This window comes from Protopterus annectens, chromosome 6.part0 (genome assembly GCF_019279795.1).
Source record: "Protopterus annectens isolate FY-2018-M chromosome 6.part0, PAN1.0, whole genome shotgun sequence".
Lineage (NCBI taxonomy): Eukaryota > Metazoa > Chordata > Ceratodontiformes > Protopteridae > Protopterus > Protopterus annectens.
In genome coordinates this window covers 1,101,224,704-1,101,249,806 of record NC_056737.1, presented here as the reverse complement: position 1 = coordinate 1,101,249,806, position 25,103 = coordinate 1,101,224,704, and the positions used below count along the sequence as shown (strand labels likewise).

Below are 25,103 nucleotides of genomic sequence, written 5' to 3'. Positions count from 1 at the left end.
ATCAAGGATTCCTATCATACCTTGTCTACAGATAGAGGTTCCTTTGGTGGGCAGAGGCCTGCCACCAAAACAAGGGACTGCCATTCACTATCCCCTGCTGCCGAAACCCTAACAGACACATCAGACTATGCATGGGGGGCTCACTTGGCAGGGCAGTGCATTCAGGTCAAATGCACCTGCATATCAATCAAATGCTCTGACGGCCTTCAAGGACCACATTCTTCCAGGACAATTATTGGTAAAGACGGACAGCACCACTGTTGTGGTACATAAACACGCAGGGGGAAACCCATTCATACCCTTTCTGCAGACTAGCCCATGGTAGCTCAAGGCTGTGTTCCACAGAGCCAAGTGCACCTACAGGCTCAATTCCTGCCAGGAAAGCTAAATACACTGGCAGACAACCTAAGCAGAAATCTCATGGACCCACACGAGTGGAAACTGGAAACAAAGATATTAAACATGTTGAGAAACAAATGGGGGAGCCCAGAGATGGACCTGTTTGCTTCCCCCCAGAGCTACCATTTGGACAAATTCTGCACAGGAAAGTGGATGCCCTGTCTTTTTCACCTGGAAAAACCTATCAGTTTATGCCTTTCCTCCTCTGCCTCTCCTCTCCAATGTACTACTAAAGATCAAACAGGACAAACCAAGGACAATACTGATTGCAACAGACTGGCCACGCCAACACTGGTACCCCCTCTCACACAGTGTGTTGCTACTGGCACCATGGCACCTTCCTCAGACCCCTGCTCTGCTGTCTCAGCAGGAGGGCCATATTCTGCACCCACAGCTTCAAACCCTGAACCTGTCAGCCTGGCTAATTGCCCGATCTCTCCGTTACCATCCCTCAGTAAGCAAGTGATGGATGTTATTCTGGAGGTAAGGAGGGCCTAGTACTAGAAAATCCTATGCTGCAAAATGGAAAAGATTCTGTTCCCTTTCCTTTTCCTCAATCAAAATTCATGCCTCAGCCATTTCAGCTCATTAAAATTCAGAACCACCCCTCTTCTCTCATCCACTGCTGAAGCAATTCCTCAGAGGGGCCAAAAATTTAAGACCCACCAGGAGAGCCCCTACTCCAGCCTGGGATCTTAACTTTGTATTGGAAAAGCTCACTCTACCTCCCTTCGAGCCAGCTGCAAATGCAGAGTTGAAATTCCTTTCCTGGAAAACAGCCTTCCTTCTAGCCATCACTTCTGCAAGAAAGGTGTCTGAATTACAGGCCCACATGGCTGTGAAGCCCTTCATCATCTTTCATGCGGACAGGCTGTCCTTCAGGACCAATCCCTCTTTCATGCCCAAGGGTGGTATCCATTGTGGCCCTTAATCAGTCCATTCATTTTACCAACCTTCTTTTCTAATCCACAGAACAAAGGGGAATGGATATTGCACTCCTTGGACGTGCACAGACAACTTAGATTTTACTTGGACAGGACTAAACCTCTCAGGAAATCTGAACAGCTGCTGGTTGCATTTGCTGCAGGGGAGAGGGGAAGGCCATTTTAAAGCAAACCATTTCTAAGTGGATAGGCCATTGCATTAATTTCTGCTATAAGCAATATGGAAAACCTATCACAAAGGGGATAAGACCACATTCAACCAGGGCTGCATCTACCTCTACAGCCTTTCTCAGAGGTGTCCCTACCAGAGACATCCTAGAAGATGCTACCTGGAGTTCTGTACATACCTTCACCAAGCACTACCACTTGCCAGTTTTTTTCTAAATCCAGAGCTGGCTTTGCCACTGCAGTCTTGCAGGGCCTTATAGCTGGTCCTAATGCTATCTAATTACCTCTTCCCATCCTTAGCTTTGGGAATCTACCCAAATGTGATGACTGCAACAGTGAAACACAAAGAACATAGTACAGTTGTGTACACTTACCATAAATGTAGATGTTCAAGTGTATTCACTTTTGCAGTCCTGGTTACCCTCTTTCCAGCCCCCTGACTTCTATTGACTATACCTCTATTCTTATTTATTATGCTTAAAGCTTTTTGGTGTATTTGCTTTTTTGTTGGAGGTGTAACCTGGTATATAATTGCTTCCCATTATGGGGGCACCTGACATCTGGGGCAAGAAAAATTGATGTAATGGCGTCGGCTGCATGCTTTATACCCCTGATTACCTGACGTAATGGAAGATGAGAGAGCAATCGACGCAGGACCCAAGACTGATAATCAGGCCGACTGAGGGCTACTGCAAGCAGATAACCTAAATGTGATTACTGCAACAGTGAATACACTCGAACATCTACATTTATAGTAAGTGTACACAACTGTACTTTATGTATACTGCGACAGTGAATGCACTCGAACATCTACCTTTGTGGTGTTACACAACTGTACTTTATGTATACTGCGACAGTGAATACACTCGAACATCTACATTTATGGTAAGTGTTACACAACTGTACTTTTCTTCCATTTTTGCCAGCCTTTTCCTGTTCGTGTTGGTATACTAGAAGTCATGTCTGGAGCTTGAACTGTTTTTTGCTGAACAACTGAATACTTTTCCCAGTCAGTGTTTTTCCTCACCTTTAGTAGCCGATTTTCATTCAGGCCCTCTCCATGTTTTCCTTGCATCTAGGCAGTGCACTTTACTGCCCAGTTACTGAAATTGAACTAGAAGCACAAAAGTCCTCTGGCCTTCTCTGCTGAGTTTTTTTTTACACTGGGAGAGCTAGAATTAAGTTGTTACTCAATGTGAGGCTGTCTTGGAAGTCATCTCCTCCTAGAGATTTGAGCTTTGTTTGAGAAGAATTAACTCTTGGTCTATTTGAACCCAGATCATCTGACTGATTTGAGATTTTTAACATGGAAAACAGTTTTAGTAATTGGTCTGACTTCTGCAAGAAGAGTATCTGAGTGAACTCTTATGGTGGGTCAGCCTTCTCTCATTTTTACAAAGATGGTGTTTCCTTAAGGAATTATCCTTCCTTTATGCCTAAAGTGGTATCCAAGTTTACTTTTTACTAAGCTATCCATTTCTGATGTGTCTGATATTACCTTGACAGTGCTAAAGCTTTCAGACTGATCAGTTATTCATTTCTTATGAATATAAGAAAAGAGTGCATCCTGTTTCAGAACAGACATCTCCAATGGTTGTCTTAAGCTATGGCCTTTTATCATATCTGCCACAATAAGGTAATTGAAGGCAGGGTCAAGGCTGACTCTACCAGAGCCTTGGCTTTATTTTTGGACTTTTTGGAAAGGGTTGTGTTCTAGAAGCAGTAGCTTGGTCCTTGGTGCATACCTTTATAAAGTTGTACAAACTAGATGTCTTTTCCAGGGCTAGGGCAGGGTTTGTTAGAAGCATTCCCCATGAGCTCCTGGACCCCCATCCTTTCTCCTCCAAGTTAGTATAAGCTATGATAGTCTAACCATATCGCTAAGGATACTACAGTGATCAAATGAACATAGTGCAGTTGTGTAAGTAAACTTACCGTTAACTGTAGATGTTTGAATAACTGCTGCAGTAGCTGCTCCCTCCCTCGCCCTTGTTTTTTGTATGTTTTTGTTGCTAGAGTGAGGACTTTTACTTTCCTATTATTGAACTTTTCAGGGCTGTAGCCTTCCTCTCTGTTGGCAAAAAAGCTCTGAAAGGCTTTGCACCCAAACCTTTCATGTGAAGTTGTTCTGTCGCGCCGTTCATTCTTACTGATGGGTTCGGAGCTGATCTACTGCAAAGCTCGAGGATTTCAAGTAGCTTAAGGCCAAGTCCCTATCCCATGATACACCTAGAGTTACCTCAGATCTAGTTTGCCACTGCAACTGATCGAAGGTTCTCGCTAGCTCGGGTCAGTAAAAACCTTGCTTTTCATTATATTTCATATATTGTTATTTTTGCTAAAAAAAATAGTCCGTTAAGCTCTTGCAGCTTTCTCTGTAGTTTCCCTTTCCGCCTTTTTTCATAGCTTAAAAAATGGCCTAGTTTTTTTCTTATGCCTGTTTAAAGTTCTCAGTACAGATTTGTTTAGTGACTTTGTCACTCTTTTTTAGGTTCATAGGTTGGTACTAGGCTATCGGCCCTAGGGCCTATACAAGCCTAGCCATGACGATTCCCTGGATATTTCTTCCCACAGTATTTACTTTCCTGTAACCCTGGTGATTTTCTTAGGAATAGTTGGCATTTAATATTGTGTGCTTAGGTAGTGACCTTTTGTCACAGGTTAGAATTTAGATAAGATTTAGTTTTTGTGATATAGCCGCTGTCTATTTCTATAGTCTGCTTAGTATAAATACTTGTGTGTGTTTTAATATTGTGTGCTTTGAGACTGCGTGTTTTCTGTCGCAAGTTTATATATATTACCTGTATTTGGATAAATATTTGTGTGTGTGACCTTAGCCTGTTTTTTTCTAAGGGCTTTTTTGACAGTAGTTTGTTTGCTAAGATATGGCTGGCCAAGATAAACATCCTAAGTCAGGATTTAAAAAGTGCCCTAAATGTGGTAAAAAAAAAAAAGTCCGTCACTGACAGTCATGTCAACTGTGTGTATTGTTTAGGAGCATTACACTAAGATAGCTGCTCCACATGCCATTCCTTTTCTTCTCGTGTTCTCCCAAGAGATAGAGGAAACTCATTGATAGGGGTTTATTGAAACCTTTTTTCCAGGAGATTTTGAGTGACCAGGATGGATCTAGTAAGTCCTCAGTCTTCCAAGACTTCTATGGAATCTAAAAAATCTGTGACATTGGCTCTACAGGTCTCGAAGCTGTCTGTCTTTTCGGAGCCGGTCTCCGGTTTTGGAACCGGTATCTGAAATTCCAAAATCTCTATTATAACAGTCTGTACCACCATCAATCCATTCATGTCAGTCTTCTGTTAGCCTTTCAGATTTCGACGTGGATCATGTGGTGCAGAAGCTTTTACAGGCACCGGCCTTTGCAAAATTATCGGCTCTGACCGAAGACCCTTATGCCAGCTACAACTCTTCCTCCTCCTAGCCATACCTGTCCTTCGGAGCCAGAGGAGTTGGACTTGTTGATTCTGGAGCCTTTGGAGCCGACACCTGCTCCAGTGTCTTCGGTTCTGTTCACTCTGCCATCCTCTGCGCTAATCGAGGACTCCAGGAGCCGACTCTGTCTGGTTGGGTCCGGGGAGGATAGTCGAACCGAATTGTCTGTTCGACTGTGCCTCTCGGGGCTTCAGCTCGGATGAGCTCGGCTTCTACCTCTGGCTCAGAGCCGGGGGTATCAATGGTTTCCTTGGATCCATAGGTCCCTTCGCATCGGAGCAGGGGTGCCTTCGAAGCCATGAGGAGAGTTATGTCTCCCAAGACATCCTCAACCGCAAGTCCGACTTCTTCATCCCCTAAAGCACCTGTGTCTGCTTCTGCGTCACAGATCCTTGCAAAGCATAGAGACCCAGAGCCTCAGGAAGCCCCATTGGGTGGCCCATGCTCTTCCGAGACCTCACCAGAAGCTCCCACTGATGAGGTCCCCAGGAAGAGTGTTTGTAAGAGGAAACATCTGGACTCCCCTCAGGAGTCCCTAACATTTGCTACTGACTTGGATGAATCAGAAGGGTCCCCACAGTCCCCCTCTGAGGATATCTCATTTGCTGAGATTCTAGAAATCCTTAGGCAGAGGGGTGACTGACAGTCCAAAAACCCTACTGAAGACAAGTCATTTCTCCTGAAGGCTTTCAGGTCTCAGCCCTCCACCTCTTGGGTGTCTCCACCCTTCGATGAGCTTCTGCAGCTGGTCTCACGAAGGCCATGGGAGTCTCAGGACACCTTGGAGCCTGTCGCTAGGAGGCCTTATAAGTTTATATCTCCTCTCCAAGATCTATTTTGACCAAAGGTGTGCCAGTTGATGCCATGGTGGTGGTGGCAGCCACCAAAAAGGAAATTTCAGAAACTTCGTCTTCTGTCCATCCTCCTAACACAGACTCCTGGATCATGAATAGATATGGGAAGCGCACTTTTAGTTCAGCGACTTTTGCACCCCGTTCGCTCAACTACTTAACCCATTTCACAAGACTACAAATGATGTTCTTAAAGAGCTGGGAGATGCTCTTCAGGGTACAGTAGCTGCAGGAGTTTCAGACAAGGTTTCCTCCCAGCTTGCTACCCTCAACTCCATTGTTAACTCGTCCTTGCGTCTCATTTCTTGTGCAGCTGATGGAATGAGTAGGGCAGCAGGTACAGGAATTGCTCTTAGGAGGCACTCCTGGATGCGCTTGTGTTCCTTCGCGGAGCCCTTCAAGTCATCCTTTGTGAATACCCCTTTTGAGGCCTCATCTCTTTTCGGGCCCAATGTCAAGGAAACTTTGACGAGGTGTGAGCAGGAGGGAAAGACTCTGCCGTCGGAGTCCTTTTTTCCACCCCTACCAGACCCTACCCCAGGGTCAAAAGGGAGGGAAAATGTGTTTCCAAAAAGCCCAAGGAGCCTTTCAGGACACGCATGGTGAACCCCCCTCCAGGGGCAGGAGGAGGGGGGCAATAATGGAAGATGCCACCCTCGCAGCAGAGGGGGTCCGCAAAACCAGGGCGACAGAGATCACTTCTTTGGGAAGCCCTACCAGTGCTCCTGAGAGGAGGGCCAACTGTCCTACTCTGGAGCCAGTCAGGGCTCGCTTATCTTTGTACACAGACGCCTGGCTCAAAATAACACAACTGGGTACAAAATGTCATTTCCAGAGGAAACTTCATTCCTTTCACCACACCCCCTCCACCGACAAGGAAAATCCTGGACATTCCACCCAGTTACAGGGACAAGCAACAGTAGAGGTCCAAATGTTGCTAAGAAAAACATCATCCAACCAGTCGCAGCAGACAAGACAGGATCCGGAAGTTACTCAAGATTCTTTTTAGTTCCAAAAAAGACAGGGGACTAGAGACCTATATTGGACCTCAGTAGGTTAAACAAACCTGTCAAGAAAAAGAAGTTTCAGATGGTCACGCTTCAGTTGATACTTCCCTTCTTAGGGAAAGACAATTGGATGTGCTTGATAGATCTCCAGGATGTGTACTACGGCATAAAAATGGCCAGACCATACTGGGATCATCTGTGCTTCCAGCTGGGAGCCAGTCATTACCAGTTTTGAGCCCTGCCCTTTAGTCTCACTACAGCCCCCAGAGTGTTCACCAAATGTATGTAAGTGGTCAGGGCTCACCTGAGACATATAGGGTTCCAGGTGTTTCTGTACCTAGGCGATTGGCTCCTCACTGCCACCACCAGGCATCAACTCATTCAAGCCAGGGAATCCACCCTGTCACTCTGCAGCCAGCTGGGCATTACAGTAAACTCAGAAAAATCTGCCTTGTCGCCATCGGAGCAGAACTGGACACCACCACGCTAAGACTTCCAGTAGAAAGAGTCTTATTACTCCGTCAGCAGGTCCACATTCTGATATCCAAAAACAAGGCTCCAGCATCAGAAGTTCTAAAATTGTTAGGTATGATGGCATTAGCAGTTCTGGCCATACTTGTGATTCGTATGCACATGTGGATACTGCGATGGCTGTTCACTCAGTGGTCTTACTAAGAGCTTCCCTTGTCTCACCTGATAATGATCACAAACTCCTGCAAAAAGGATCTTCAGTGGTGGTTGACCTCACTTCATGTCACGATAAGATGGCCACAGTGACCACGGATGCCTCTCTGGGGGGGCATTTTTAGGGAAGGACAGCCCAAGGCACATGAACCGATCAAGAGACGCACCTGCATATCAATGTCCTAGAGATGAGTGCAGTACTTTTGGCGTTGCAGTATGTCCAGGACTCTCTTCCTCTGGGTACAGGTGCGATTCAGACAGACATGTCAGCAGTCTGGTACTTGAACAAACAAGGAGGAACCAGGTCATATCCCCTTTGTTGTGAGGCCCTAAGAGTATGGGCTATATCCACCCAGCGCTTTCTGTTAGCAGCGTACATCCCGGGGAGGTCCAACATGATAGCAGATGAGCTGATCAGAGCAATTTTGTTGCCCCATGAGTGGTCCCTCAAGAAAGAAACAGGGACAGAATATTCCGCAGGTGGGGCCAGCCTTGCTGTGACCTTTTTACCAGTCACATGAACACGAAATGCAGAAGCTACATTGCCTTGATTCCCCCTCCGGAAGAAGCCACAAGGGATGCAATCGTTCACAATTGACCTCTGGGTCTCCTCTATGCCTTTCCATCAATCCCGTTAATACCAAAGGTTCTACAGAAATCAAAAACTCTGGGAAGGACAGTCATTCTAATAGTCCCTCATTGGCCTCGTCAGATTTGGTTCCCTTCCTTTGACTTCATTCTTTGGAGTACCCTTGGATTCTGGACCCAGTTCCAGACACTCTGATGCACTCGTCGGGGGAACGTCATCCCTCTCTGCAGTCCCTGAAGCTGACAGCTTGGCTGCTGCAATTCCCATCATAGCCAGATTCTATAATCTTTCCAATGAGACTAAGCAAATTCTCGTATCCTCTCAATAAATCCTCTACGAGGAAGCTATACCTTAGCAAATGGAAAAAAATGTTCTATATGGGCCTCTAAAACAGTATTGATCCTTACCAAGCCCCTGTGGCAGTTCTTGACCATGATTTTCAACAGTGGAGCTGCAGCAGCAACTGTTCGGGTTCAACTTGCTGCCATTTTTAACTTTCATCTTGGATTCGAAGGATTGAATATTATGTCACACAAATTATCCAAAGCTTTTCTCAAAGGGACCTTTCATTTCGCACCACCTGTGAAATCTCCCTACTCTTCATGGAATCTAAATTTTATGCTTTCCCGCATTATTCTTCCTCAATTTAAACCAGCTTCCTCATGTGACCTCAAATTTTTGTCATGGAAGACTATCTTCTTAGTAGCTATTACTTCCCGCAGTGTGTCAGAGCTTCAAGCCTTGTCCATTAAACCTCCTTACTTGATCTTCCATTCTGACAGCCTCTCACTTTGAACAAACCCCTCCTTCTTGCCTAAAGTTTGCACTGAAACTAATCTTAACCAAATTATTGATTTGCCAGTTTTCTTCCAAATCACTCCAACAATCTAGAATACATGCTGCCCAAACTTCACAGACAACTCAGATTTTACTTAGAACAAAAGATTTTAGGAAATCGGAACAGCTTTTTGTTTCTTTTTCAGACACCAGGAAAGGTATGCCAGTGGCTAAAACAGCTCTGTCTAAATGGTAATCTCATTGTATCACCTTTGCTTATTCAGATGCCAATATGCCCTTACAGTATAAAATTAAAGCTCACTCAACCAGAGCAGTTTGTAATTCTCTGCCTTTTCTGCCAGACTTCCTATTGATAACATTTGTGCAGCAGCCAGTTGGTCATGACCTCATACCTTTTATCACTCATTACAAAGTTGACAGGGCCTCCTTTGGTTCCACGGTCCTAAAAAATATACTCCCTTGAGCCACCCGAGAAGATGGTGCTGAGGACACCACCCATCAGTAAGAATGAACAGCGAGATAGAACAACTTCACATAAGTTATATACTTATCGTAATGTACCATGTGAGTTGTTCATCTCTCCTTAATTCTTACATCCCTCCCTTCTACCCCCTCCTGGGTTTTCAGAAGACCCAAGATGCTAGGTCCTTCCTGGTCACTCAGTTCTTCTATACTTTCTCTTATGGAGTTATAGGATGATGCTTGAAACACTTAAGAATCCAATAAGCACGAATCTCCTTAACGCAGCTTTATTATTAAAAATAAAAAATAAAAATAGCGTTTTCGCTACACACGACAGGTAGCTTCTTCAGAGGAAATATGACATAGGTCAAGGAGATTCGTGCTTATTGGATTCTTAAGTGTTTCAAGCATTGTTTCAACAGTCTGTTTCGTGTCTTTTTGGTTTAAAGAGTTATAGGATGACATATGGTATTATTCTACGCAGCAAACAAGATTTGCGGTAACTCTAGGTGCATCATGGGATAGGGACTTGGCCTAGAGCTACTTGAAATCCTCAGCCTTTGTAGTAAGCCGACTTGGAGCCGAGGGATTGGCTCCGAACCCATCAGTAAGAATGAAGGTGAGAGGAACAACTCGCATTGAACTTTATGGTAAGCTTAGCTTGAGGTGACTAATTTGAGCACGTGGAACTGAAACTTTGGAAGCTGGTTAGCTTTTGTATTCTATGCAGGATATAACCCATATAGCTAAGGCTACTGGACCAGTGATCATTCAGACGTCTACTGTTATGATAAGCTTACTTAACTGTACTTTATTCTAACTTGTACTTTAGTCAGTTGACTATATAAATTCAGGTCAAGTGTTTGCTGTCTTATTTTGAAACATTTAGGCAAAAAATGCAGTGAAGTAATTGCCGCAGAAGCTGTTGGATGTATTTATTGTTGCAGTTTAATTTTATTATTTTTTTTAATCAAGTCCATTAATGTTAGTGTTTGCTTCACATAGGGAATGGATGATGCCCAGGTGCGAACAGCTGCAACAGATATATTCTCATACTTGGTTGAATACAATCCATCCATGGTGCGAGAATTTGTCATGCAGGAGTCTCAGCAGAATGATGATGTAAGTAATATGAGTGAATGTACTCCTTGTGTAAGGGAAGTCATTTCATATCTTAATCTTTTTGTGTGTTTATCTTGATCAGAATGAGAAATGACTGGTTCAGAATGTATTTCTTACTGTGGGCACCAGCTAATAAGCATTTTGTTTCCTACCTCTCTAACATTATTATGAATAAATAGTAGCCTTAGAGAAACCTGGGCATGTGAAGAATACAGGACATAGCTTCCGAGTTTGTCGTGAGGCTTTGATTGTTGAAGACCTTGATAAAGTGCCTGGTATTACTGATGGTCAGTGACTGTTCATGCAGAGGTGATGTGAAATGTTTTGTCTGTTGTACGAGAATCTCACCTTCTGGCTATTTTTTGATGAAGCTGTTTGGTAGTGTTGCTGTTCTTCACCTCTGTTCTAGTAGTTCTTAAGCTGTTGCACCACAGTTGTATCTAGGTAATGATTTAAGAATGAGCACTGTAATACCTCCTTTGTTTCTGGTTTCTTTTCACTCATGGTTCATTCACCTAATTACACGTCTCTGTGCTGTGGTTAATGATGGCCTTTGTCATCATTAACCACTGATTTCTTAAAGTAAGCTAGCAGTGCTGCACCATCTGTAAATATGCGCATAGTTGACAGTGTTCATAATGGGGTCACTTGCAACCGTAACTTATGGATCTTTGCTATAGGCTGAGTAAAATGTTCAGTGTGACTTTTCAGAGCCAAGAGACCTTCCTCTGTGTTTGAGCTGACATCTTACTTCAAGCATTTCCATGCACTAGGTATATAGGCAGCATCCACGAACACTATCCTTTTAGCAATTTATTGTGCATTGAATGCTGCTTCCAAGTTAGCACATCATATTTTGCATCATTTCAGGCCTGTGGCCTAACAGCATAGAGAAGTGTACTTTGTTAGTGACGCAGTTTTTCTTGCATGTATAATTTGTGTGTACCTATTGTGCGTACACACACGTTTCACCAAACATAAGGTGCTGGCTTTGGTTCAATATCTTTAGACAGTGGGGATGTAGGATCTCCTCCTTTTGTGGTCTTGGATTGGAGGGTGTTGGGAGGTATAAGGTGTGTGTGTGTTTATTTATTGGCATTTGTTTACCAGGAAAGTGTGACTGACCAGTTCCCTTTTTCAGGGGAGGCCCAGGGAGAAAAGTTCCATTACACGGACATCATGAACACCATTTGCATTGTTTCATCATTTGCAATCTGTTTCTTTCATGTAAAACAGTTCTGTTATTCAGACAACTTGACATCACTTGTCATTTACAAACTGATTTGATTAAAAGTGACAGTTTACATGAGTTATTTAGGAATAAATGCTTTTAAATATATATTTGTGTGTGTATTGTGTACATACACACAGACACACTAATTTGTATTAGTGATTGTGTAGAGCAGACTTTCAGGAACACTCGTCATACATAGAGGTTTGGGATATGTCTATGCTTGAAAAAGTTAACCATTGTTCCTTTAACCACAAATTTCCCAGATTAATTTGTATGTTCAGTGCATAATTTGCCTTATCCCAGAGTGCAGTAATGTTAACTACACTGCTTGTTAGAGAGGTTTCACTCAAAGGTCATCAACAGAAGATAGGAAGCCTTTCAGGCATTACAGGCCAAGCAGAGATTTTTGCAGCGTTACTTAAGTTTTTCACCATGTTTGCAGATCCATAGCTGTGTGGTGAAGACTTTCACCCTGAAAGGGAGAAGCGTGTCTCAGGGAGAATGAAAATTCATTGGATGCCTTGAGGTATGAGTAATAGTTCTGTGTAGGAAGCTATTACATGTGGCCCTTAGCACATCCCATTGGACTAAAGACCTGGCCATTTCCTTTCTTGTTAAGTGCCGTCTTTCTGATGTATTACTCTGAACATCTAATTATCTAACAGGGAAATTCATTGTCTACACAGTTATGACATTTGCAGCCTTAAGTCTGATTTGAGGGAACCCCGCTCCCCCATTGGGATTCCAAAGTCTTGGTTGTGGACTAAGATTACAGAGTCCCTTCTAAACAGACAGTTGCTTCACAGTGGGTCTTTTCTCAGTAGTCCCAGTTAGACTCTTCCTAAGACAGGGATTTAGCATCACAGGGATTCTTTCAGTTTCTATCTATCATGAAGCCAGACTCAGAGCAGCCTTCTTTAGATCCACCCTCCCGCACACTTACAAGGAAGAGAGTAGCACCCCCAGTGAACAGTTGAGACTCCACTGATTCTAATGTCGAAAAGGAACTTAACTGTAGGTCCCAGCTTTCCTTACCTGTGGTATTTGGCACACAGTGATGACACACTAGGCCATAAGAGCTGTCATTTGGAGATCCTCTGGTCATAAAGTAGCAGTTTTAATGGCTCAGATTCCCAGAAGACCTAGTGGAGACCTTGTGTGTCTATGGCCTTCAAAGCTAAAGACTCTCCTTTCAGTTAGACTGTCTCTTTTGGATCTTTTCCAAACAGTCATTTGAGCCAGATATTCAGCCCTCACTCTTAAGAAGCCTGACAGATTCCGTAGGGCTCAGGGACTTCACAGGCTTTTGTTTAAGACCCCTAATGCAGATCCAGATATAATGTCCCTGTAAACTGCCGAGGTAAGTGACTGGCTTCAAGGAAGGGTACTCTTCCCAATGACTAGGAAAGCAAATTGCTGGATCTGTTTGTCAAAATAATATGTACTTCAGCATCCCACAGTTTATCATCAGGCAACTCCAGGACACTTATGGGTGTTGTGTAGCATGAGACTATGAAGACAAGTAGCTTACCAATCCCAGACTGTTCTTCATCTGGGAAACATGGCACGTTCTAAAATAAGGACATGATGATGTATGTGCAGAATCCAGTGTTGCTACAGGAAAGTCTGTTATAAGGAGACTTTTGTTTGTTAATCAGGTGTGCTCACGGGAGTCAAGGTTCCCTTTTCATGGGAGTCCTGGGAGCTCTCTCTGGTTTAGTGATTTGCTTAGCATCCCATACTGCCCAATTATTGGGAGGGGCTTCTGTTGTCCTTTAACTAGAATTAAGCAGATATTCAGAGCAGTCAGTCTAGATTATCCCCAGAGTGGGTACAGACATCACTTGCAAACCAAGAAAGAGTGGACTCATGCATAGCAAAAAAACAGGTACATTTAGTCTCTTCCCACCAGACTTAGGTGCGATGTAGTCCCAAACAGCCATAAGGCTGTTCCTTATTCGAAGAAAGGATAGGTCATGGAGACTCATTCTGGACCTTTCAACACTAAAATTCTCAGATATTCCAAAATTGAAGATGTTAATTATTCATGCCCCTGAGGTGACACTGGATCACAAAGATCGCTACCTTTCATATCCACATCTTTAGAGGAGACAGACTGAGGTTTGTACTGGGGCCATCACTGCTAGTTTGCTTCTTTGCCCTTTGGTTTAGCTACTGTATCCAGAGTTTTCAGACTGGTGCTAATCATGACTCTGTGCCGGAGATGCATTGGCCCCCTTGCATTGTGTCAGGAGATTAATGTACTGAAGCAGCCACAAAATAATTTTCCTTACTGTGTAAATAAGCTGGGAGAATCTGTGCTGCCTAGTCTAGATTGGGGCATTCAGGGTCTTTGTTGCATCTATCCTCCCTCAGTTTTTGTAGCACTCTGTGGAGTGAGGGTATGAGGGGGAAAGCAGAGAGAAATAAAGTTGTCCAGTTTAGGCAGAAGGCGTCCTTTGCCGTGCCTGTCTTTTTAGGGACCTGGAACAGTACATTGACAACAGTTTGTTTATTTTATTTATTTATTTAACATTTGTTTACTGGGGAAGTCCGGCTGGGCAAATTTGCCCATTTTCAGCGGAGGCCTGGCTAGAAAAGCTCCACATAATAGTCAGTATTTTAAACAATAGAGAAACAGAGAAATGATAGTAATAAGTTATATAATATATTATTGCAGTTTGTTAGTAATAAAGCTAACAGGATCACTTAGTAACACATATTTTGACAGTTACACTGAGTGTCAAGAAATCATTCAGTGGAGTAGTGTCTCAGATATACCTGTTTGGTACTGTAAATTGTTATGCTTAATGTTGTTATAGTCACATGGGATCAGTAATCAAATAGAGATGTATTGAAAGTGGAGAGTAGGGAGAGAGAGAGTGTGAGGATGGGAGTAAGTAAGGTAATCAGTAAGCACAGAGATATAGTGAAAATGGAGAATGGGGGAGCGAGGGTGAGGATGGGAGTAAGTAAGGTAATCAGTAAGCACAGAGATATAGTGAAAATGGAGAATGGGGGAGCGAGGGAGGATGGGAGTAAGTAGTAAGCATAGAGATATAGTGAAAGTGGAGAATAGGAAGAGGGAGGGTGAGGAGGGAAAAATGGGTTCAGCCTGGGGAGGAGCAAGAACATAACCAGTTGTCATTTAGTGCAACTTTAGCAGTTTTTTTGAAGTGCATTAGGTTTACGGTGTTTAGTATGTTCTAGGGGGGTGGAGTTCCATGATTTAGTTATGTAGTTGAATCTCCAAAGCTGTTGTGGGATTTTGTAACTGAGTAGTAATTTTTTTGAGGATTAGAGTCCTGCGTTTGAGGTGGGTTTGTACTAGGTCCTGGAGGGGATGGACTTTTATCGGGTAGGTAAACTGTGGGATGAGTATAGTCAGGTGGTTTAGGGTTAGTAGGTCGGGCAACTCTAGCCATTTGAGTTGTTTCAGAGCAAAACAATGATGGATTCTGTGGGGCAGTTTAGCAGCAAATCTGGCTGTCCTATGGTGGCATGATTCAAGTTTGCTTAAGTCTGATATTTTTTCAGGTTAGTAAGTACAGGGGAAGAGTAGAGTTACGTGGATAAGTAGGTAGGTCCTGGCAATAGCTTATCTGGAAGAGTTTAAGAAAGGTTTTATTCTGTAAAGGGAACTTAATTTAATGTGGGCCTTTTTGATGGCGTGAGATATGTTTGTCAAATTAACTTACCATGTAGAGTGATACCTAGTAGCTTGGTTTCTGAGGTGGGTTTAATTAGAGTGTGAATGGATGAGGTGATTGTAAAGTCATGGTTGGGGGAGTTTATATGGCATTGGTTAGGGAACAGCATTAGTTTGGCTTTCTGGGATTAAGGATGAGCTGGTATTTTTCTAAGACTCAATGGCAGTAAAAGATTTTGAGTATTGTCTTTTAGTTGTTTTAGGGTGGGTGTGGAGCAGATGATAGTGGAGTCCTCTGCATATTGTATGATGGAAACAAGGTTAGTAGATTTGTGTTGGTTATTGGTTAGAACTAAAGAACAGAGGCCCAAGAATAGAGTCTTGAACATCTACTATAATGGGAAGTGGGGAGGACAGGTCGTCATGCCATTTGACTGATAGCGGTCAGACAGGTAATTTTGGAACCAAATAAGAGTGTGTCTAGGTATGTCAAGTTATGCAAGCTCATGTGGGAGTTGTTCATGGGACACTGTGTCAAAATGCCTTTGACATGTCGAGAAATGTTAAGGCAACCATTTGGCCATTGTTCTTCAGTTATTTGACAGTACTGGGAAATTTGAGCAGTGCTGTGGTGGTACTGTGGCTTTTTTTCCCTACTACATGTGTGTGTGTGTGGGGGGGGGGGAGCTGATGATGTGGTGGTACTGTGGCCTGGTCAAAATCCATGTTGTGCACGAGAAAGGAGCTTATTAGAAAGTAGGTGTTGCATCAGTTGAGAGTGGACGCATGTTTCTAAGATTTTAGAAAGAGGGGATAGTATAGATATTGGCCTATTAGTTCTAGTGAGGTGCCTCCTTTGTGGAGTGAGATTACGTAGGAGATTTTACAGATTTTAGGTACATACTGTTTGGTGATTTTAGGTACATACGGTTTGGTGACAGATCTATTGATCAGTATTGAAACTGGGTAGCAGATAACATTGGTTGCTAATTTGAGGTAGTAAGTCAGCAGCTTGTCAGCGGCAAGGGTTGTTGGTGTCAGTTGGCTTAGTAATTTCTTTATTGTACTTGTTTGGACAGGTTTGAGAGAGAGGTAAGTGAATCGGTGATAGTAGAGAGGGTGATTTGTTGCAGGCTATTTTAATTTTTTTGTGAGTGAGAGGATGGAGTTTATGAAAAATGGGTTAAAGTCGAATGCTATGGCTTTCTTCTGTTTTTTTGACATTCGAGGATGGGTGGGGGTGTGGCCTGGATGGATATGCTGATTGATGAAGGCCCAAACTTTTTGTGGGTTGTTTTGATGCTTGGACTGAACGTTTGTATAGTACAGTGTATCCGCTCTTGCTTTTGCAGACATTTCTTAGGTGGCGGTAGGTGTCTAGGGAAGGTTTTGATTTGTTGGTTATATGTTGATACCAGAGTTTCTCTTTGTTTTAGTAACCGATTTCTTTAAGGAGCCATGGGCAGCTGTTTGTGTTGTGTCTTATGGGGGCAAGTGTGTTTAGAACATCAAGAAATATGTTACTGAACTAATCGACTGCTGCATCTAGTGGGAGGTATTTTAATGGGTGCCAATTACAGATTAGTCGTATTTGTTTAAGGGTGTCTATGGAGAAATTTTTTGTATTACGTATTTGTTTATATGTTTGTCGTTTTGTGGGTGAGCTACGGTGTCTTAGAAAGAAGGTTAGTAGGTGGTCACTTAGGCTGTCAGCCTAAAAGGTAGATTAGAGAGGGGCTTGTTAGTCAGGGTCCAGTTGAGAATGGTTTGTTGTTGGTTTGTCATTTTTAGTGGGTGAGTGAATCAGTTGGGTGAAACTATGTAGGTTGATATGATTTGGGGGGTTATCTGATGAGTAGGTTTGCCAATCGGTATTGAAATCACCAACTAGTACCGTTTCTTGGCTAAATGTGGCTGAGACCCATGAGAGAAGGTTTTCTGTTGTGAAGGGGTTGTTATTTGATGGTATGTGTACAGCTAGTAAGACAATATGTTTGCTGTTATTGATTTTTAGGTTCTGTATTACAAGATCCAAGCTTTACTTGAGTAAGTAAAGCTCGAACTTGTAATATCGAAACTATAAATTGTCAAATGGCCGATTTTTAACCCAGGGTAACACTTCCCTTGGCCATTCTGTGGAGTATGCCCTTTTTTCCAATTTGGAGTGGTTTCGGAGTTGATATATTTAGGTAGGGGGGTGAGGGGCACAGCCCCCCACATCGGGGGGGGGTGTGATGGGCGAAGCCCCCCACTTTTTTTTTTGATTCGACTAGGGAAGTGTTTCCCTTGGTTGAATCAGCTGTTCGACAATTTTAGCTGTCGATATTACAAGATCAAGCTTTAGTTATTTGATCAACTAAAGCTTCGATGTTGTAATATAGACGTGATGCTAAAAGTTCTGTATTATCAGCATCTGGGATGTTTACCTGTAGTTTTTCGAAACAGTGTGTCTTTACACTGTCAATTTTCAATTTCAGTTGTCAGTTACTGCTTCGGTACTTCAGATATTGTCCATTTTTGTTCTCCAGCTGTGTTTGATGTATAAGAATGTCTTTCTCTCTACAGCATGACATCCACTTGTGTTGGTTGGCTTTGATCCTGTTCAGCTGGTCTGTTGTAGGTTATCACTGTGCTATGTTTAATTCAGCATTTGATTGAAAATAAAAGCATATTGCAATGGTGTTAATTACTGATCAACAGTTTCAGTAGTTAGAAACTCTACCCCCCAAAGTAGTTGATCATATCACAGAGCTGCCTTTTTCCCTCGGATGCCATCAATGTTTAAAGCCACGTTGTTGTTGGGTCTTTCGGCTTTTCCCGGTTAGGGGTCGCCACAGCGGATCTCCGGTCCGCTAATGATTGGCAGTAGATTTTTACGTGCCGAGTTGCCAGCCCCTGACGCACAACCTTCAACGAAGGTACGCCCATTCACGCATGTCTACACACAGAAGACGCTCTAGCTGAGAATCGAACAGGACAACGTCTTACTGTGAGGTGACAACGCCACCACAGCACCACCACCGCAGTTCATGTGTGAGCAAAAATAAGAATGTTGCACTTATTAGATGTATCCAAGTTGTCATTATTTTACATACTAAAGGGAAAATTCATCCTCCAGTGTAGGTAGCCTTATCTTGGAGTTGGCTTCTCTTTGTATTTCCCAGATATTTAATGCCCAGGAACTTCACCATTTTGCATGACTCTGCCGCAGATTGTGAAAGTCCTTTTACCCTATTCAGAGTTTATTGTTGCTGAAAAAGCAATTTTTTTTTCAGCCAGCATGGCACAGGATAGAAAATGGAAGTTTGTAGATGTCCTTCAAAAATGCAACTGCAGTCCTTACATATGAGTTGTCCTTCCTCAGGCAGCCCTTCGGTCGGCCGGATTCCAAAGTCTGGGTCCGGCGTCAGCTGATGTCGCCTCCTCCCCGACGTCAGAGCGGCTGGGGTATAAAAGCATCAGCCGGCGCCATCTTCTTCAGTCTTTCTTGCCGCGCGGTGCCCGAAGCAGAAGCAGTTCGCAAGTGCCGGTCGGCCAGTTCCTGTGTTTTCAGTTACCGAAGTCATCAAAAAGCTAAGTACCCCGTTGGGGAACCTTTTCTTGCCTCAGCCGATGTCAGATAAAACTGCAAAAGTTAATAACTGTTTGTCTTGTGGTAAGCAAATACCTCATAAGGACTTCCATTCTTACTGCCTTCCCTGCCTTGGCCCAGACCACGACGTCTCGGCCTGTGCTGCCTGTGCTTGCTTCAATAAGCGCACACTCAGGTGCCGGGCAGAATTTGCTGAAGACTTTTTTGGGGAAAATTACTCCTATATCATGCCGTCGGAAACACCGACAACACATTTCCAAAAAACGGAAGGACCGGGACCGACATTCTTGGCCCGCGACTTCCACCGACACCACGCCAAAACCTACCGCGAGTGCATCGGTCTCTTCGGAGGCGGTAATTCAACCGCTCCAGACCGACGACACCGCTTTACCGCTCATTTCGGCCCCGAAGGCTTCCTCGGTGCCGGTTGTTGTTTTTCCTCCTGAAACCGAAGCCCAAGCCAATGGCAACCGACTAATCAGAGAGGTGGCGCAGGGGCATCTTCTGCTCCACAGGGACAATCGCAATGACTTGACTTTGACACCACCGACCAAGGCTCAGAGAAGCACCTTTAGGCGGAAAATTATCCTTATTTTCAAAAAATTGGCACGGTGTCCTTCAAGGATGCATCTGCAGTCTTTACAAATGGGGTTGTCCTGTCATCAGGCAGCCCTTCGGTCGGCCGGATTCCAAAGTCTGGGTCTGGCTTCGGCTGGTGTCGCACTTTACCCGACGTCATTGCGGCAGTCATTCGGGTATAAAGGCATCAGCCGACGCCATTTTCCCCAGTCTTTCTTGCCGCGTGGCGCCCGAAGCAGAAGCTGTTCGCAAGTGCCGGTCGGTCAGATCCAGAGATTACTACTACCGAATACTACTTCGAAGACTTCTATAAAGCTAAGTACCCGTTGGGACTCTTTCTTGCCTCAGCCGATGTCAGAGAAAGTTAATAACTGTTTATCTTGTGGGAAACAAATACCTCATAAAGATTTCCACCCTATTGCATACATTGTTTAGGCCCAGACCACGGCGTAGCACCTTGTCTAGCCTGTGCTTCTTTTAACCGACGGACGCTTGACGCCGCCGGACTTTGCTGAACAGATTTTCGGCTCGATTTTGCCTACATTATGCCGTCGGATCCTCCGACCACGCAAATAACCAAAAACGCAAAGAAAGGACCGACACGGGTCCGCGGTTTCGGCCGAAACCACGGTTAAGCAAACCACGAGTGTCTCGGTTTCGGCCGAAACCGAGCAAGCGGTTCTTTCTTCAGCCGATAACTTGCTTTCTACCGAGGCCTCTTCCAACCTGGTAGAAACGGCTTCTGAAATCCAACCTACTGTTGCGATTTCGCAGGATTTATCAGACACCATTCCCCTAGAATTTCTACCCCTGCACGTGGAGCTGCTAGGCCTCCTCCAGCTATGTCTATTAAGGCCTTTGCCAGGGCTAAAGCAGCCAAAGCATCAAAACCTGTGCCTGCCAAGCCCTCCTCTCACAGGCCCAGCACCAGCTCCCATATGCTTTCTTTGGCAGAGGATCTCATCTCTTTAATTCGTGGAGCCCAGCCTCATCCAGACAGGGCCTCTCTCCCTCCTCCAGAAAAGAGGCCTAGAGCAGAGCCCCCTGAGCCAGTAGCCACAGATGATTCCTCTGATGACTCAGAACATACAGACCCTCCTGAGGCTTCTTATTCTCCTTATGAAGACTCTGATGCTGAGGAGTCCATCCCTTCAGCCTCTCCTCCTGAGGAATTTTCCTTTGGGGAAACCTTGCATGCTATGAGGGAACAATTTCAGTGGCAGGGCCAAGACTTCTCAGACTCTAGAAAAAGGCTTAGGACCTTTCTACATTTGCCACAGCATAGGCCTTTAGCTATACCTCCAGTTCTATCTGTTGTTGATGATGCATTTAATGATGCTTGCTCTGCTCCTGATACTTTACCTCCGGCTCCTGCTAAGCCCGATAGGTACTACAGGGTCCCGGACACTCATCACCACTTATATAAGGCTCCTTTTGCAGATCCAGAGACTATCTCCCAGGGCCCTAAAGCTGTAGCAGCTACTTCTTCTAAAAACCCCCTCCCCTCTGAAAGGGAATCCAGGTCCTTAGAGAGATGGGGTAAAAAAGTTTACACCTCTGCTACTTTGTCAGAGCTTTGAACTGCCAGTTTCATATGATTCAATATCAAGAGTTTATGCTTGACCAGTTGACTAAAAAGCTGTCCTCTGAAGAATCTTTAGATAAAAAGTATGTTCAAGAAATGTTACATAACATACAGCAGGTTAGTAACCATTCTTTAAAATGTGGCTATGATGCACTGGAGGCTTCCTTTAGATCAGCCATGACTGGCACAGTTATCAGGAGACATGCATGGTTGAAAGAACAGGCATTACCAGACCATGTCAAATCTAAGCTTTTGGATGCACCTATGGACAAGGTCAATTTATTTGGTGCCCCCGCACAACAGGTACTAAAAAAGATGGAAGAGAAAGCAAAATCTGTGCAAACAGTGAAAGATTTCTTACAAGTTCAACCTCCAAGGTTTAGCAGGAACTGGCCCTCCAAGAATTGGTCCTTTCCGGACTCCTCTAAGGCACAAAGAGGCAGGAATAGGCGCTCTAGAGGCAGAAACCAATCCAGGGGTGCCTACAGGGGCCGCCAGTGGCACGGATACAGCCACCACCACTACAACAACTCAATCACAGTGACTTGGCGGTGGCACCGCCTACCAGGGAACAACTAGAAGCACCCTTAGGCGGAAAGCTAACATTATTTTCAAGAAACTGGCACTGCATTACAAGAGAAAAATGGATTTTGCAGACTATAGACAAAGGTTACAGGTTCCATTTCCATACACTACCAGGAAAGAGAGGAATGCCAAACCTACCACCTTCTCAAAGGACAGAAGCTCTAAAACAAATATCTCAATTATTAAGAATGAGAGCTGTGGAAAAGGTACCATCTATGGAGCAAGGGAAGGGATTTTACTCCAGGCTCTTCCTGGTACCAAGAAAGGAAAACAAATGGAGGCCTATTCTAGACCTGTCCGCTTTAAACACATTCCTCATTGTTCCAAAATTCAAAATGCTGACCCTACAGCAGCTTCTTCCCATGATGGGCAAGGAGTCTTAGCTGGTAACTCTAGATCTCAAGGAGGCATACCTGCACGTCCCCATAAGACCAATTTGCAGAAGATATCTCAGATTTCTTGCAGGATCAGAGCATTATCAATTCTCAGCATTGCCCTTTGGCTTATCTACTGCGCCCAAAGTGTTCACGAAATGCCTGGCATCAGTAATCGCTCATTGCAGACTTCAGGGAATTCAAATCTATCCCTACCCCTGGAAAAAAAAGAAAATGGGGCCCCCAGTAGGGTGGTATTGGTTAGAACTAAAGAACAGAGGCCCAAGAATAGAGTCTTGAACATCTACTATAATGGGAAGTGGGGAGGACAGGGTCGTCATGCCATTTGACTGATAGCGGTCAGACAGGTAATTTTGGAACCAAATAAGAGTGTGTCTAGGTATGTCAAGTTATGCAAGCTCATGTGGGAGTTGTTCATGGGACACTGTGTCAAAATGCCTTTGACATGTCGAGAAATGTTAAGGCAACCATTTGGCCATTGTTCTTCAGTTATTTGACAGTACTGGGAAATTTGAGCAGTGCTGTGGTGGTACTGTGGCTTTTTTTCCCTACTACATGTGTGTGTGTGTGTGTGGGGCTGATGATGTTGGTGGTACTGTGGCCTGGTCAAAATCCATGTTGTGCACGAGAAAGGAGCTTATTAGAAAGTAGGTGTTGCATCAGTTGAGAGTGGACGCATGTTTCTAAGATTTTAGAAAGAGGGGATAGTATAGATATTGGCCTATAGTTAGTTCTAGTGAGGTGCCTCCTTTGTGGAGTGAGATTACGTAGGAGATTTTACAGATTTTAGGTACATACTGTTTGGTGACAGATCTATTGATCAGTATTGAAACTGGGTAGCAGATAACATTGGTTGCTAATTTGAGGTAGTAAGTCAGCGGCAAGGGTTGTTGGTGTCAGTTGGCTTAGTAATTTCTTTATTGTACTTGTTTGGACAGGTTTGAGAGAGAGGTAAGTGAATCGGTGATAGTAGAGAGGGTGATTTGTTGCAGGCTATTTTAATTTTTTTGTGAGTGAGAGGATGGAGTTTATGAAAAATGGGTTAAAGTCGAATGCTATGGCTTTCTTCTGTTTTTTTGACATTCGAGGATGGGTGGGGGTGTGGCCTGATTAATGAAGGCCCAAACTTTTTGTGGGTTGTTTTGATGCTTGGACTGAACGTTTGTATAGTACAGTGTATCTGCTCTGATTTGCTTTTTGCAGGCATTTCTTAGGTGGCGGTAGGTGTCTAGGGAAGGTTTTGATTTGTTGGTTATATGTTGATACCAGAGTTTCTCTTTGTTTTAGTAACCGATTTCTTTAAGGAGCCATGGGCAGCTGTTTGTGTTGTGTCTTATGGGGGCAAGTGTGTTTAGAACATCAAGAAATATGTTACTGAACTAATCGACTGCTGCATCTAGTGGGAGGTATTTTAATGGGTACCAATTACAGATTAGTAGTATTTGTTTAAGGGTGTCTATGGAGAAATTTTTTGTATTACGTATTTGTTTATATGTTTGTCGTTTTGTGGGTGAGCTACGGTGTCTTAGAAGGTTAGTAGGTGGTCACTTAGGCTGTCAGCCTAAAAGGTAGATTAGAGAGGGGTTTGTTAGTCAGGGTCCAGTTGAGAATGGTTTGTTGTTGGTTTTGTCATTTTTAGTGGGTGAGTGAATCAGTTGGGTGAAACTATGTAGGTTGATATGATTTGGGGGGTTATCTGATGAGTAGGTTTGCCAATCGGTATTGAAATCACCAACTAGTACCGTTTCTTGGCTAAATGTGGCTGAGACCCATGAGAGAAGGTTTTCTGTTGTGAAGGGGTTGTTGTTTGATGGTATGTATACAGCTAGTAAGACAATATGTTTGCTGTTATTGATTTTTAGGTTCTGTATTACAAGATCCAAGCTTTACTTGAGTAAGTAAAGCTCGAACTTGTAATATCGAAACTATAAATTGTCAAATGGCCGATTTTTAACCCAGGGTAACACTTCCCTTGGCCATTCTGTGGAGTATGCCCTTTTTTCCAATTTGGAGTGGTTTCGGAGTTGATATATTTAGGTAGGGGGTGAGGTACAGCCCACATTGGGGTGATGGGCTAAGCCCCACTTTTTTGATTCGACTAGGGAAGTGTTTCCCTTGGTTGAATCAGCTGTTCGACAATTTTAGCTGTCGATATTACAAGATTAAGCTTTAGTTATTTGATCAACTAAAGCTTCGATGTTGTAATATAGATGTGATGCTAAAAGTTCTGTATTATCAGCATCTGGGATGTTTACCTGTAGTTTTTCGAAACAGTGTGTCTTTACACTGTCAATTTTCAATTTCAGTTGTCAGTTACTGCTTCGGTACTTCAGATATTGTCCATTTTTGTTCTCCAGCTGTGTTTGATGTATAAGAATGTCTTTCTCTCTACAGCATGACATCCACTTGTGTTGGTTGGCTTTGATCCTGTTCAGCTGGTCTGTTGTAGGTTATCACTGTGCTATGTTTAATTCAGCATTTGATTGAAAATAAAAGCATATTGCAACGGTGTTAATTACTGATCAACAGTTTCAGTAGTTAGAAACTCTACCCCCCCAAAGTAGTTAATCATATCACAGAGCTGCCTTTTTCCCTCGGATGCCGTCAATGTTTAAAGCCACGTTGTTGTTGGGTCTTTCGGCTTTTCCCGGTTAGGGGTCGCCACAGCGGATCTCCGGTCCGCTAATGATTGGCAGTAGATTTTTACGTGCCGAGTTGCCAGCCCCTGACGCACAACCTTCAACGAAGGTACACCCATTAACGCATGTCTACACACAGAAGACGCTCTAGCTGAGAATCGAACAGGACAACGTCTTACTGTGAGGTGACAACGCCACCACAGCACCACCACCGCAGTTCATGTGTGAGCAAAAATAAGAATGTTGCACTTATTAGATGTATCCAAGTTGTCATTATTTTACATACTAAAGGGAAAATTCATCCTCCAGTGTAGGTAGCCTTATCTTGGAGTTGGCTTCTCTTTGTATTTCCCAGATATTTAATGCCCAGGAAC

At 43.7% G+C, this 25,103-nt stretch overlaps 1 protein-coding gene across 1 annotated transcript in view; it reads left to right on the top strand.

Moving 5' to 3' along the window:
• The window catches only part of PPP4R3A (protein phosphatase 4 regulatory subunit 3A), a 1,651,308-nt gene that overhangs the window by 450,227 nt on the left and 1,175,978 nt on the right, over window positions 1-25,103 (top strand). The window contains exon 7 of the mRNA XM_044074714.1: window positions 10,355-10,471. Within this exon, the coding sequence (XP_043930649.1) occupies window positions 10,355-10,471 (117 nt within the window). The remainder of the gene's footprint in view (window positions 1-10,354; window positions 10,472-25,103) is intronic.